Here is a 12,536-nt window from a genome sequence, read left to right on the forward strand (position 1 = left end):
CCTTGTTTCCCAACAATGCTCCATCCAACTAGAGGGGCAGCTGGTGACCTAGGGTTGCGGGTGGTGGGAATCAATTTGGTTCTAAACAATTTGATGCAGGAGAGGAGTGACCATATCTAGATCCACATAGTCTATTGAATCATTTGAGATCCATGGTTAGTTTAGTTTGAATATTTTTTATTTTGGATTATTATAATGGATATTCGATCTTTAGACTTGATTCATATCTTAATTAAGATTAGTTTTATCTTTTTTAAGAGTTTTAGCAAATTTGGTAGTTTACTTAGATTGAAATTTGGGAGACTTCATCTATAAAATGTTGAAAGCCCTACAGACAATTTTTGTTTGGACCTGCTTCATAACAAGGCTTAAATCGGCTCAACCCAGTTATAATCAGTTTTGAGTCAACCTTTTTAGGTCCAAACAACTAACACCTTTGGCCCCTTACTCACTTTGCAAACGGGTCAGACCCTTTTGGCCAGATTACCGTGTTAGGCGGTATTCAGCCTGACCCATCACGGGACCTTCCTAAACCCGGTCTGATGTCCACTCCTAACTATGGGTAAAACATCATTTGTTACTTGGTTTAGATTAGAAACACCCAAAACTCAACCAGATCCAATGAATAATCACATCTAGGGGTGTCAATGGGGTCAGGTTTGACTCAGGCCTGACTGGTACCAAACTGTCTAAGGTTAAGATTTGGTGATAAAGAAGGAGGTCTGATGAAAAGACACCAGAGATATGGAGCCGGGTATGGTTTGTGAAATTTCATACCAAACTCAAGTCCGTCACAAGTTCCCAGACCCTTGATTTTTTACTTAAAAAAATATTATTTTATTAGGTATGGACCAGGTCTTATAAGAATCGGATAAGGTTTTCCTTATGTCAGACCTGATCAGAACCGTGTCCAAACCTCACCTCAAAGTCATATCTGGGTTCAGAATCGAACTAGATCCAACCAGTTGATACCCCTAATCAGATCCCACTCATCGGATCCATCATCATCGCCCTTATATATATGTTTAACCCAAACCTGAAACGTGGCCACTAAAACCAAAGGCCAAAAATGGGGCGATTTTGTAATTCATGAGCCTGAAACACAACCAGATCCAATGAATACCAGACCTCAATGACCCGACCCGTCATTCTTATCAGCCCGACCGGGTGGAACCGAGATCCGACCTCCATCGCTCAGTATCCAACCCGGACCCGGGTCGAGTCCACCCAAACTAAAAGTCACCCAAAAGGGTAATTATGTAATTTCAAACTCCACCGCAAAAACCCACGATCTCCTCTCAGTGTGCAGCCTCTCCACAACTCCAAACCCTAACCCTAGCCGTACGTCGCTGAAATCCGGCAGTTCCTCGCCGGAAAATGCGCCGCTTCGCCCTCCCGTTCCTCCTCCTCCTCCTCGTGTTCTCTTTCTCCTCCGCCTCTCAGCCGATCCTCGGCCTAGATTCCTTCTTCTCCGACCAGCTCCGCCGCGACCCGAACGCCGTCAACGACTCCTTCGTCTCCCTCCCTTCCTCCCTCCGGCGATCCCTCTCCAACGCCTCCTTCTCCCACCTCTACGATTACCTCTCCTTCCTCTCCGACCTCACCGTTGCCGTCCACCTCGATCTCACGCTCGTCGGCTTCTCTATATCCGCCTCCGGCGACCCCCTCGCCGGATTCCTCTCTGCGGTCCACGACACCGACGAATTCTCCGTTGTCGCCTCCACCTTCGGGCCGGTCTCCCACCGCCTCGCCGTGAAGCACCGCCTGCAGGTAGATTTCGCTCCTCCGTCGTCGCCGACGCTCGACGTCACGATCCACGATGCCATCCGCCGTCACATCGACTCGTCGCCCTCCGTCATGCGTTACCCCTCCACTCTCTACGCTGTCCCCTTCGCCGTCGTCGATCGGATCGTCGCCGAGGACTTTGCGAAGCGGAAGCAGAAACTAGGGTACACGATCTACCTCCTGAATCTGAACCCTAGTTCGAAGCCCTACGCCTACACGGGAAGCGAGGACGACGATTCCCCGGCGTTCTCACGGTGTCTGGGAACAGTATGGATGGCGAAGGAGAGGTATATGTGGGTGGATCTCGCCGCCGGGCCAGTGAACTATGGCCCGTCGATCTCCGGTGACGGAGTCATTGCCCCAGGTGAATTCCACCCTTTGGCTGCCCTTCATGGCCGGCCGAAGTCGGAGAAGGCGTTCTACGCCGACGTGGCCTCCTTGATCTGGAGTGCCTATCGATCCTTGCTTGTGCCCTCGCTCCGGATCCCTGTCTTCTTTGAGGAAACGTTGATAGTTCGTTTCATCCACGTATTTGAATCGGAGACGAAGGATACTCGGGGACTGGATTTTAGGACGATTGAGAGGACGTTCAATGCAGAGGCCCAGGCCGGTGGGTTGCTGTTGGGCTCTCAGAAGCTGAGCTTCGAGAGGTATGAGGTGAAGCTCTCGAGCTGTGCTATCTGCTCTTTCGCAGTTTCAAAGGTGATGAATTCATACACTTCGCGCTTCCTGTTTGACAATTACACCCTGATCGTGAATGAGTACCTCGATTCGAGGAGTTTGCACGATATCATATCAAGATCGGGAGAAGAGTTGAAGCGGTCTGCAGGGGTTCCTCTTACCGACGAAGCATTGGGCAGGATTATCCCAGTCTATGTGTTTGATCTCGACTTTGATAAACTGTTGATGCTCGATCGATACCATCAAGCCGTTGCATTCAAAGACATGGTGATTGCAGTGAGGACTCGGGGATCGCAGAGCGTGAGTGATTACAGCTGCAATGGGCGCCACGTGATTGTTCAAGCTCGCGAACTCGAGAGGGCAATTGTGGGTTCGATTCTTCAGAGCATGTGGGGAGTCTCCCCCACCCATGTAACATGGAGCCCTCGGCATAACAGTACTCTCATTGACTACACTTGGAGCGTTGGGCAGACCCCATTCGGCCCCTTCTCAGAGATTCAATCTCTGTCCTTCGTTCAAATGGATGCTGCCCGGAGGAACGTCCTCCTCACAACATTAAATTACACGATAACAAGCACAATCGATGTGGTGGATGCGATTGCAAGGCACGGAGGGGAGAAGAGGCTTCTTAAGAAGAATAGCTATGTGGAGTTTGTGCAGAGGTGGAACTTGCTGAAGTACAAACTGGAGAGGGCAATTTCCGCGATATCCCATCTTGATTTCAATACTGCCTTGTTTTTTACAAAGTCTTCAGATCATGATCTGTATGCCATCCATACGTTGGTGTATCATGCCTCGCAAGAGCTGGAGGCTTCACTCGAATGTTTCAAGGATCCGCCATTTCCATGGGCGTCTCTTGGCATGAGCATCGTTATCTTCTCTAGTTTGTTGTATGCCTACCTCAGAAGGGATAGGATCTTTAGGAGCAAAAGGAAGCAATTTTGATGTCTGTCACAATGCTTCTCTTTTGAATTGGGTAAGAATTGAAATTAAAGTCAGAGATTTTGGTTGCTTTGTGAATGTACTATTATTTGCCCCATGAATCCATGATGTTATTTTCAAGTAGCAGATGAGATTTTGCTTTGAACACATATTTATTTGTTTTGTTCTTGCTTTGTCTCAACTTTTTGTAAAGCATAAGTGATTAATGTTAAGGAATATGCCGTCTTGTCTGAATGCCATGATCGATATGCTGCAGGTTGTGCTTTAGTCTTTTGCCTAACTCCGGAATGCTGTTCATGATATACATTCTGCTCGTAGTTCAGGAGAAGCATATTGTAGTACATGCTTTAAGTTTTTAGGGAGGGAGGAAGGGTCTCCAAGCTAGTTTTCAATACCAGGGTGTCCTTTTGCATGTTATTGAGAAGAGCAATTTTGTCTCTATTCTGCTGAAATATGACAATATCATTAGAATTAGAACATGTGCTTCTAACTTGCTGATTCAAGTCTTGATTTGATACTTGTTTGAGTAGATTGAAGAAACTGGAGTTGAGGGCAGGTTGGTGAAGAATTTTCTATGAGAAAGCCTAGCATGGAACTGCGGCCAGTCATTTTTTCTAGCGCTTGCTGAAATTTGGAACCAGATGTTGTAGTTCAGATTCTTGAAAAGTTAACCTTGTTCAGGAGATTTTAACCCAGATTTATGTAGATTTTTTATATATATATATAATAGCGAAAAGAATAACCAATATAGGGCTAAGCATTTCAGAACATTACATTTGAGAGAAAACTCAACACATGCATTTCATTTCATTATGATATGAACATTTAAATTATCATAAACCCAAAGAATCATTGAAACAATAAATCAACAATCTCGATCCAATGCCTCATCCCGCAACCGCTCATAAGTCTACTCATTTACCTGAAAATGGTAAAAATTATAGGAATTAGACTACCATGTCTAAGTAGGAAAACTGTAACTTTTAATGCAGGTATGCCATGAATCTAGCATGTGATGTAGGTGTCAAAGGTGATTCTCAACATATGTTTAAGCAGGTAGGCAGTTTATGCAACAGAAGCCTACATTCATATACATGAGTATGTGAACAGTTATACAACAACCATAACTGAACAAGTAAAGCATAGTGTGCAACATTAAAAAGCAAGAGAGGTATGATATGCAACAGTCATAATAATAACACAGTGTAACATGAATAAGTAAGTGAGATGCGTATTGCAACAATCATAGCATTAACATGTACAACTCTCAGATAATTGTTCAACTATCTCGTATCTACTCATTTCATAATTTTATATCATCACCAGCTCAGAATATAAAGCACATTAAAGAACATAAACATATCTCTCTAGTATTTTCACTCACTGTAATACCTAACTGCTCTAAATTGTGTTTAAATTATCTTACCCCGTGGGTACACACGGGTACATGTGACTATCTCAGAAGAGAACGTTCGGGGGTATATTATTCAAGAGTATTTTATTAACCCAAACATTCTAATTGAGACTGAATCCCAAGGGAGCGACCAATAGCCGAAAGAATCTCCCAAGGGCTCAACTCAAGATAGGATGCATCCCTAACTTCTGCAGAAGACATGAAACTACCACCTATGACACATAGGTAGTCCTGGTTTTTAACTCCGAGGACTTGTATTGTGTTTCGAACATGAAGCGACTCGTTGGTCCCCGTCCTAGGAGTTAGGGATCAGGACTACCTATGTATCCTAGGTGGTAGTTCCATGTCTTCTGCAGAAGTTAGTGATGCATCATGTTTTGAGTTGAGCCCTTGGAAGATTTTCTCTGCTATTAGTCGCTTTCTTGGAGATTCAGTCTCAGTTATAATATTTGGGTTAATAAAATACTCTTGAATAATATACCCCTGAACGTTCTCTTCTGAGATAGTCACTTGTGCCCGTGTGTACCCACGGGGTAAGATAATTTAAACACAATTTAGAGCAGTTAGGTATCACAGTGAGTGAAAATACTGGAGAGATATGTTTATGTTCTTTAACGTGCTTTATATTCTGAGCTTGTGATGATATAAAATTATGAAATGTATAGATACGAGGTAGTTGAACCATTATCTGAGAGTTGTACATGTTAATGCTATGATTGTTGTAATACACATCTCACTTATTAATGTTACACCCTGTTATTATTATGACTGTGGCACACCATACATCTCTTGCTTATTAATGTTGCACACTATGCTTTACCTGCTTAGTTATTGTTGTTGTATAACTGTTCACATACTCATGTATATGAATGTTGGCTTCTGTTGCATAAACTGCCTACTTGTTTAAATATATGTTGAGAATCATCTTTGACACCCACATCACATGCTAGATTCATGACATACCTGAATTAAAAGTTACAGTTTTTCTACTTAGACGTGGTAGTCTAATTCCTATAATTTTCACCATTTTCAAGTAAACGAGTAGACTTATGAGCGATTGCGGGATGAAGCATTGGATCGAGATTGTTGATTTACTATTCCAGTGATTCCTTGGGTTTATGGTAATTTAAATGTTCATATCATAATGAAATGAAATACATGTGTTGAGTTTTCTCTCAAATGTAATGTTTCGAAATGCTTAACCCTATATTGGTTATTCTTTCCGTTCTTATAAAAAAAAAATCTACATAAATCTGGGTTAAAATTTCGGGGTGTTACAAATGGTATCAGAGCATTGGAACACTAAATCAAAGATCACGGTCGTACCACACCCTGCAAGCGCTCTGTAAGTATAAATTTATTTTGTTTTGTTATTGGTCATGTTACTGATACTTTTTATTATGATGCTTATATTAGCATATAGGTGATTTCAAGCCTACATAGTTTCATATTGTAGATGATTGCATTATACATGATTGTTTGAAGGAATCTATTATAATGATATAGCATGATTGATGTGTGTATCATGAATATTCGACTAAATCTCTTAGTAGACATGTGCGTGTGTTTCACATCGAAATGATCGATTGTGATATGATGTCAGAGTTATCAAAGCACATGAAATGACGAAATAATCTGAATGTCTTAGATGCATATATGATTTGAATCCTGTGTGCATAACTCGAACTACGTAGAAGTTACGTATCTTGAGGTTTAGTTAATTTTTGGTATATACAGGATCACATTGTGTAAAACTCATGTTTTGGTTACACCTGTTTCGAGGTTAAATTTGGAAAATACAATGTTTCTAGTAGCAATGATATGATGCATGGGATAATATGCTTCTGTACGATAGGATTGAAATGCCACGTGATTTGAAATTTTGAAAGCATGTGATATATGCTTAAGTTCAATAGGGAACTATGATTCATGGAACCTTATTGGGGAAAGGTGTGATTTTATGACTTATGTGTCATATGAAGTGATGATGCCTATTGGTGATATGTATGTTCGTGCCAATATTTGTGGCTATCGACCTTGAAAGCAGTCATTTGTATGTATCACTATTTTGGCACCTGTTGAGGATCTTTTTTTGCGGAGGATTATCTGTGAGGAAGTGTATTGTCCAAGACCAGGTATACTCTCTAGAGCGGTAATTCCGTGTGAGATTGTACATTTCTCAGCCCAGGTGACCCGACGCGGATCTTGTTAATCTTTAATTAATAAAGAGTCAGGGTAAATTGTGAGGATTTTCCAAGATTGACGGAGATAGCTTGTCATGAATCAATAGATTTGACTTTTAGTTGTAACATAATCTGATCGTTATTGATTTTAAATCTTGATATAATGTGTCATTTGTGGATAGAAGGGCCACTTTGTGAGAGATTCTAGACCTTGATTTGAGGTTATGTTGGGGTCTTCTATGAAAAGATGAGGCCATTTTGAGAAATAGGAATACGTGGAGGTTATTCAGGACAAGGAGACTTAGAAATAACGAGAACAACAAACAACAACATGATTTAGTACGAATTTTGCTATCAAATAAATCATGTATGAATTTTTGTTTAGACAAACTTTTAGCTCCAAACTTCTCATAGAAACACATTGTGTTTTGTCTTGATCCTTATATGTTGGAATATATGTTGGGAGCTCGCACACATACGTGCATCCTTGTCGATACCAATCCCCTCAGATACGATCTCTACGGGAATCCTGCAATGAAATTTCGAGGTCGAAATTCTTTTTAGGGGGTAGGATGTAATGACCCAAAATTTTGAGTTATTTTTATGCATATTGGGTCCGAGATCCATTATCGGATCCAAAAGAATATAATTAAAAAGATTTCGGTAATTGGGGTTTGGACCCACATTGGAGCCAAATGGACCCAGCCAGGGGATCCTACAGTTCAATGCCGACCCGAATCCATTTGGATCCCTCATTTTAGGTTGACCCAGATCCATGTTAGGATGGATCCAACACTATAAAGCCGACCCGGATCCACGTTAGAGTGGATCTGGCATTGCGGGTCACGGCTCGGACCCGGGCTTTGTTTTATAAAACACACGAAAACAAGAACCGTGCCTAGGGCACGATTCTTGCAAGATCGAAAGGGGAGGGGGAGGTTACAGAAAGCGTAACTGACTCCATCTTTCTCGGAGGGATGGAGATTTTCGGCTCGTTAAAGAGGGGAGTCTCACCCTTCTTTCCCCCTGCTCTCATCTTCTTCCCGTTGTATCTCGCTCTCTCTCTGTATCACTCCCTTTTCGGTTTCGCGCACGCTGGCAAGGTCACCAACGTTGGAGGGCTTCCCGACCACACCTGCAACGTTCGTCACCAGCCATCTACTCCTTCAATCGCTGGAACAAGTAGGATTTTGTACCTCTTCTTGCTAGGTATAGATTGTTGTCTGATTGTGGTTGGATCAGTCATGGGGAAACCCGATCTTTCTCATTTTTCGAGTGTTCTGATGGGGTTCTTGGTTTGCTGAAAACTCAGGTCCGTGAGTTGGGGTTTCCGGTAGTTTTGGGTTTAGATTTGGGGGTTTCCGTGCCTAATCCTAACATGTAGAATCCCCAAATCAAATCGATCTAGGTTTCAGTTGAGGTATTGGATAGCCCTAGCCGTGGGGTTTCCGATTTCTTGAAATGGATAACCTCGGGTTTGGGGGTTTCCCATTTTGGGACTTGATAAACCAAATAAGGAAGGGGGGTTCGATTTTCAATAAAAATGGGGTTTTCGATTAAAGGAGTTTCGGCATTCTTGACTATAAATACTGTATTTCTTGATATTTGTGTTCTAAGAAGTGGATATGTTTATACCCATGGTCGTTATTCTTTTTTTTTAAGTCTTTTGTGATTGATATCCATAATACTGCATTTTTCCAAACTGCACCGAGTCTGGAGTATGGTTTAGAGTTTGTACTGGGTGTTTTGTTGCATCTATCGCACATAGTTCTATAGATGTGAACATTGTTAGTTTTCAAGAAAATGGATTACAAGCTCTGTTTTCTGTAAAGTGTATCTTCATATTGGCGTTTTTGTTTCTCTTACTATATGGAAGATATTTATGCTGTTCAGTCCAAGAAAATGTTGAATTAACACTGGGTTGTTGTTGTTGTTGTTTTTCATCTTTCCTTATTAGTATTTTTCTTGAGCTGGAAACTTGGCACTTGTGTTGTTCAAAAAGTTGAGGTGATGCAGCACATAAAAATTGTGTTTCTTTTTGCTGCAGCACCGGATAGCTCATTCTTGTTTCTTTTGACCCAATAAAAAAAATGCAATTCAGTTACGAGCATGAAGATATGCATGGTATGATGGAAGGTTACCAAAAAAAGCAAAAAATTCGTATATAAAGCCAGATTTTTGTGAGATAAATGGTTTGCCGGAAATATTCAGCAGATTAGAGGAAGTCTATATGGGGGATATTAGGGCTGTATTTATTTTCATCAATCAGTCATTATATGTGGAGAATATGTTCTTCTTGTTATAAGAATGCACATGTTGGGCATTTTTAAATAACTGAAGTTGTATGAGTGTAAAACACACAACTCATGATAGTTTTTACTTGTTACAAACTGTTGATGTAGGGATTTTGTGATTCTTCTTGCTAGGCTATGGATTGAGTCCAGGTGTGGTTGGGTTAGTCACGCAGGGGGAAAAAGACACTGATCTGTGCAAGCAACGAGTATCTGCTTGGATTCTCGGCTGCCGGAAAACCCAAGTCCGTGAGTTGGGGTTTCCGGTAACTATGACATCTGAGCAAAGGGTATGTTGAGGGAGTTCTTGGTTGGTGGGTCTTAAGTTGAACATGGGGTGTAGAGCTTCTGCACTTTTGTTTTTGTGTAATATCATAGTTGTGTAGCACTTGGTTGGCTTTCTTGGTTAATATCATAGTTGCAAAGGACTTGGTTTGCTGAACCTTTATGATCTGTTTTTTTATATACACGTCATGTGTAGGAGCTACATTGATCTATGAGTATGCAAAGTTAAGTTGATTCTTTTTAAAAAAAAATTCATGCTGTTGGCGAACTAGCAATTATGTTTGATGATACTGATTGATCTAATTTTTCTTATGTTAGCCTGGAAAAAAAGGAAAAGATATCCTACTTATATGCTGCACTCTATATTATGCCAATTGTTTATGTTTAGATTTTATTTAATTTGATGCATGCTGTTTTTTTATTGTGCTTGCTTCTCTTAAATGTACTGCTCTATATTCTCTAGCCAATTCATTTTTACTCATGTAAACAACATCTGCGGTTTAATGTATTGTATCCTGTTGTAGGTTGGACTTTATAGAGTTCTTTAAGTTGCATTTTTCTCTAATACTGTGACTGATTTGCATGAAATACCACGTGCTTAAACTACACTGTTTCTCGTTAGAAAGTGTATGATTTGAATTGCTTGTATGCAACATGTTAACTGTGTTTGAGGAATGAGGTTGTTAGCTGGGTTCCAAACGTATGATGGTATTTAGTGATATATGGATACATGCTTTGCCTAAGAGGGCAATATATGAATGTGTTACCTGACGTGGGTGCTTGAGTTATTGGTTGGCGTGCTATGTTAATAAGAGTGATAAAAACTTAATTGTACTTATTGTGTGCTTGACTGGTTTAAAAGCACCAAAGCACTCTGAGTGAAATTAAGAAATCAATGTGGAAAAAGGATATGGATGGTTTATACACCTTGGTAAAATGACTAAGGTTGGGATCTACTGCTATGACAGTAGAAGGAAGTTGGAAAATGCTCTGAACTTCGGGAAAATGATTAACTAATGAAACCAGTTTTTGAGGCTTACCTTGGAGAGGGTAGGTGGTACAAAACTTCGAGAACTTGTGTTGTGTTTCGAGCGTGAAGCGACTTGTTGGTCCCCGTCCTCGGAGTTAGGGACCAGGACTACCTATGTGTCCTAGGTGGTAGTTCCATGTCTTCTGCAGAAGTTAGCGATGCATCCTATTTTGAGTTGAGCCCTTGGTAGATTCTCTCGGCTATTAGTCGCTTCCTTGGGGATTCAGTCTCAGTTAGAATGTTCGGGTTAATAAAATACTCTTGAATAATATACCCCTAAACGTTTTCTTCTAAGATGATCACCTGTCCCCGTGTGTACCCACGGGGTAAGATAATTTAAACACAATTTAGAGCAGTTAGGTATCACAGTGAGTGAAAATACTAGAGAGATATGTTTATGTTCTTTAACGTGCTTTATATTTTGAGCTTATGATGATATAAAATTATAAAATGTGTAGATACGATTTGAACCATTATCTGAGAGTTGTACATGTTAATGCTATGATTGTTGTAATACACATCTCACTTATTAATGTTACACCCTGTTATTATTATGACTGTGACATACCATACATCTCTTGCTTATTAATGCTGCACACTATGCTTTACCTGCTTAGTTATGGTTGTTGTATAACTGTTCACATACTCATGTATATGAATGTTGGCTTCTGTTGCATAAACTGCCTACTTGTTTAAATATATGTTGAGAATCATCTTTGACACCCACATCACATGCTAGATTCATGACATACCTGAATTAAAAGTTACAGTTTTTCTACTTAGACGTGGTAGTCTAATTCCTATAATTTTCACCATTTTCAGGTAAACGAGTAGACTTATGAGCGGTTGCGGGATGAGGCATTGGATCAAAATTGTTGATTTACTGTTCCAGTGATTCCTTGGGTTTATGGTAATTTAAATGTTCATAGCATGATGAAATGAAATACATGTATTGAGTTTTCTCTCAAATGTAATGTTCCGAAATGCTTAACCCTATATTGGTTATTTTTTCCGCTGTTATATATATATAAAAAAATTCACATAAATTTGGGTTAAAATTTTGGGGCGTTACACTTTAAGTTTTTAGAGAAGGAGGAAGGGTCTCCAAGCTAGTTTTCAATACCAGGGTGTCCTTTTGCATGTTATTGAGAAGAGCAATTTTGTCTCTGTTCTGCTGAAATATGACAATATCATTAGAATTAGAACACGTGCCTCTAACTTGCTGATTTAAGTCTTGATTTGATACTTGTTAGAGTAGATTGAAGAAACTGGAGTTGAGGGCAGGTTGGTGAAGAATTTTCTATGAGAAAGCCTAGCATGGAACTGCGGTCAGTCATTTTTTCTCGCGCTTGCTGAAATTTGGAACCAGATACTGTAGTTCAGATCCTTGAAAAGTTAACCTTGTTCAGGAGATTCTCATATCATATAGTTTTCATGCACGAGTCTGTTTGATTCTCATTAGACAGATTGTAGGCCAAGGGGCTCAAATGGTAGTCAGTTTGCTTTAGCTCGTATCCAGTGAGCACATATTCAGCAAGTTTAATTGTATAAAAAGTCAGGAACAATGGACTGACTTAAAATTTGTTTTCTGTTGCATTAATCTTTTAAAAGTTTGACATATATATATATATATATATATATATATATATATATATATAGAGAGAGAGAGAGAGAGAGAGAGAGAGAGAGAGAGAGAGAGAGAGAGAGAGGAATGCACTTCTTAGGTCCCTACAGAAATTTTGCAGGTATTTTTTGCTTAATCTAAACCTATGTAATATGGGTATAGAAGGGTTCTTGTCAACATAATGCTTGGTTCAATGTGGTTGCACGTGTAAGTGTGTCACCTGACATAGCTGGGTGCGGGTCAACAATTTTGGACTTGGTCAACTTTGATCAAGTTCAAAATTGTCCAAATAAAAAAAACT

The 12,536-nt window shown here is 40.3% G+C and overlaps 1 protein-coding gene across 3 annotated transcripts; it reads left to right on the forward strand.

Annotated features, from left to right (window-relative positions):
- The first annotated feature begins 1,287 nt into the window (after positions 1-1,287).
- Positions 1,288-12,203, forward strand: LOC149822293 (uncharacterized). 3 transcript variants are annotated; one of them, XR_016425898.1, is made up of 3 exons: positions 1,288-3,442; positions 11,434-11,521; positions 11,865-12,203. XR_016425898.1 is itself a non-coding variant. In XM_089980599.1 (2 exons), the coding sequence occupies exon 1, from the start codon at positions 1,378-1,380 to the stop codon at positions 3,409-3,411; it is 2,034 nt and encodes a 677-aa protein (XP_089836725.1). In that variant the 5' UTR covers positions 1,288-1,377; the 3' UTR covers positions 3,412-3,442; positions 11,434-11,657. The 3 variants fall into 3 exon arrangements, 2 of the variants coding, with proteins under 2 accessions (XP_089836725.1, XP_089836726.1); XM_089980599.1 differs by lacking the exon at positions 11,865-12,203 and having other exon boundaries at positions 11,434-11,657; XM_089980600.1 differs by lacking the exons at positions 11,434-11,521; positions 11,865-12,203 and adding an exon at positions 3,939-4,086.
- Positions 12,204-12,536: the final 333 nt, after the last annotated feature.

The sequence above is a fragment of the Nuphar pumila genome, chromosome 11, assembly GCF_984573655.1.
Source record: "Nuphar pumila chromosome 11, dmNupPumi1.hap1.1, whole genome shotgun sequence".
NCBI classification, from domain to species: domain Eukaryota; kingdom Viridiplantae; phylum Streptophyta; class Magnoliopsida; order Nymphaeales; family Nymphaeaceae; genus Nuphar; species Nuphar pumila.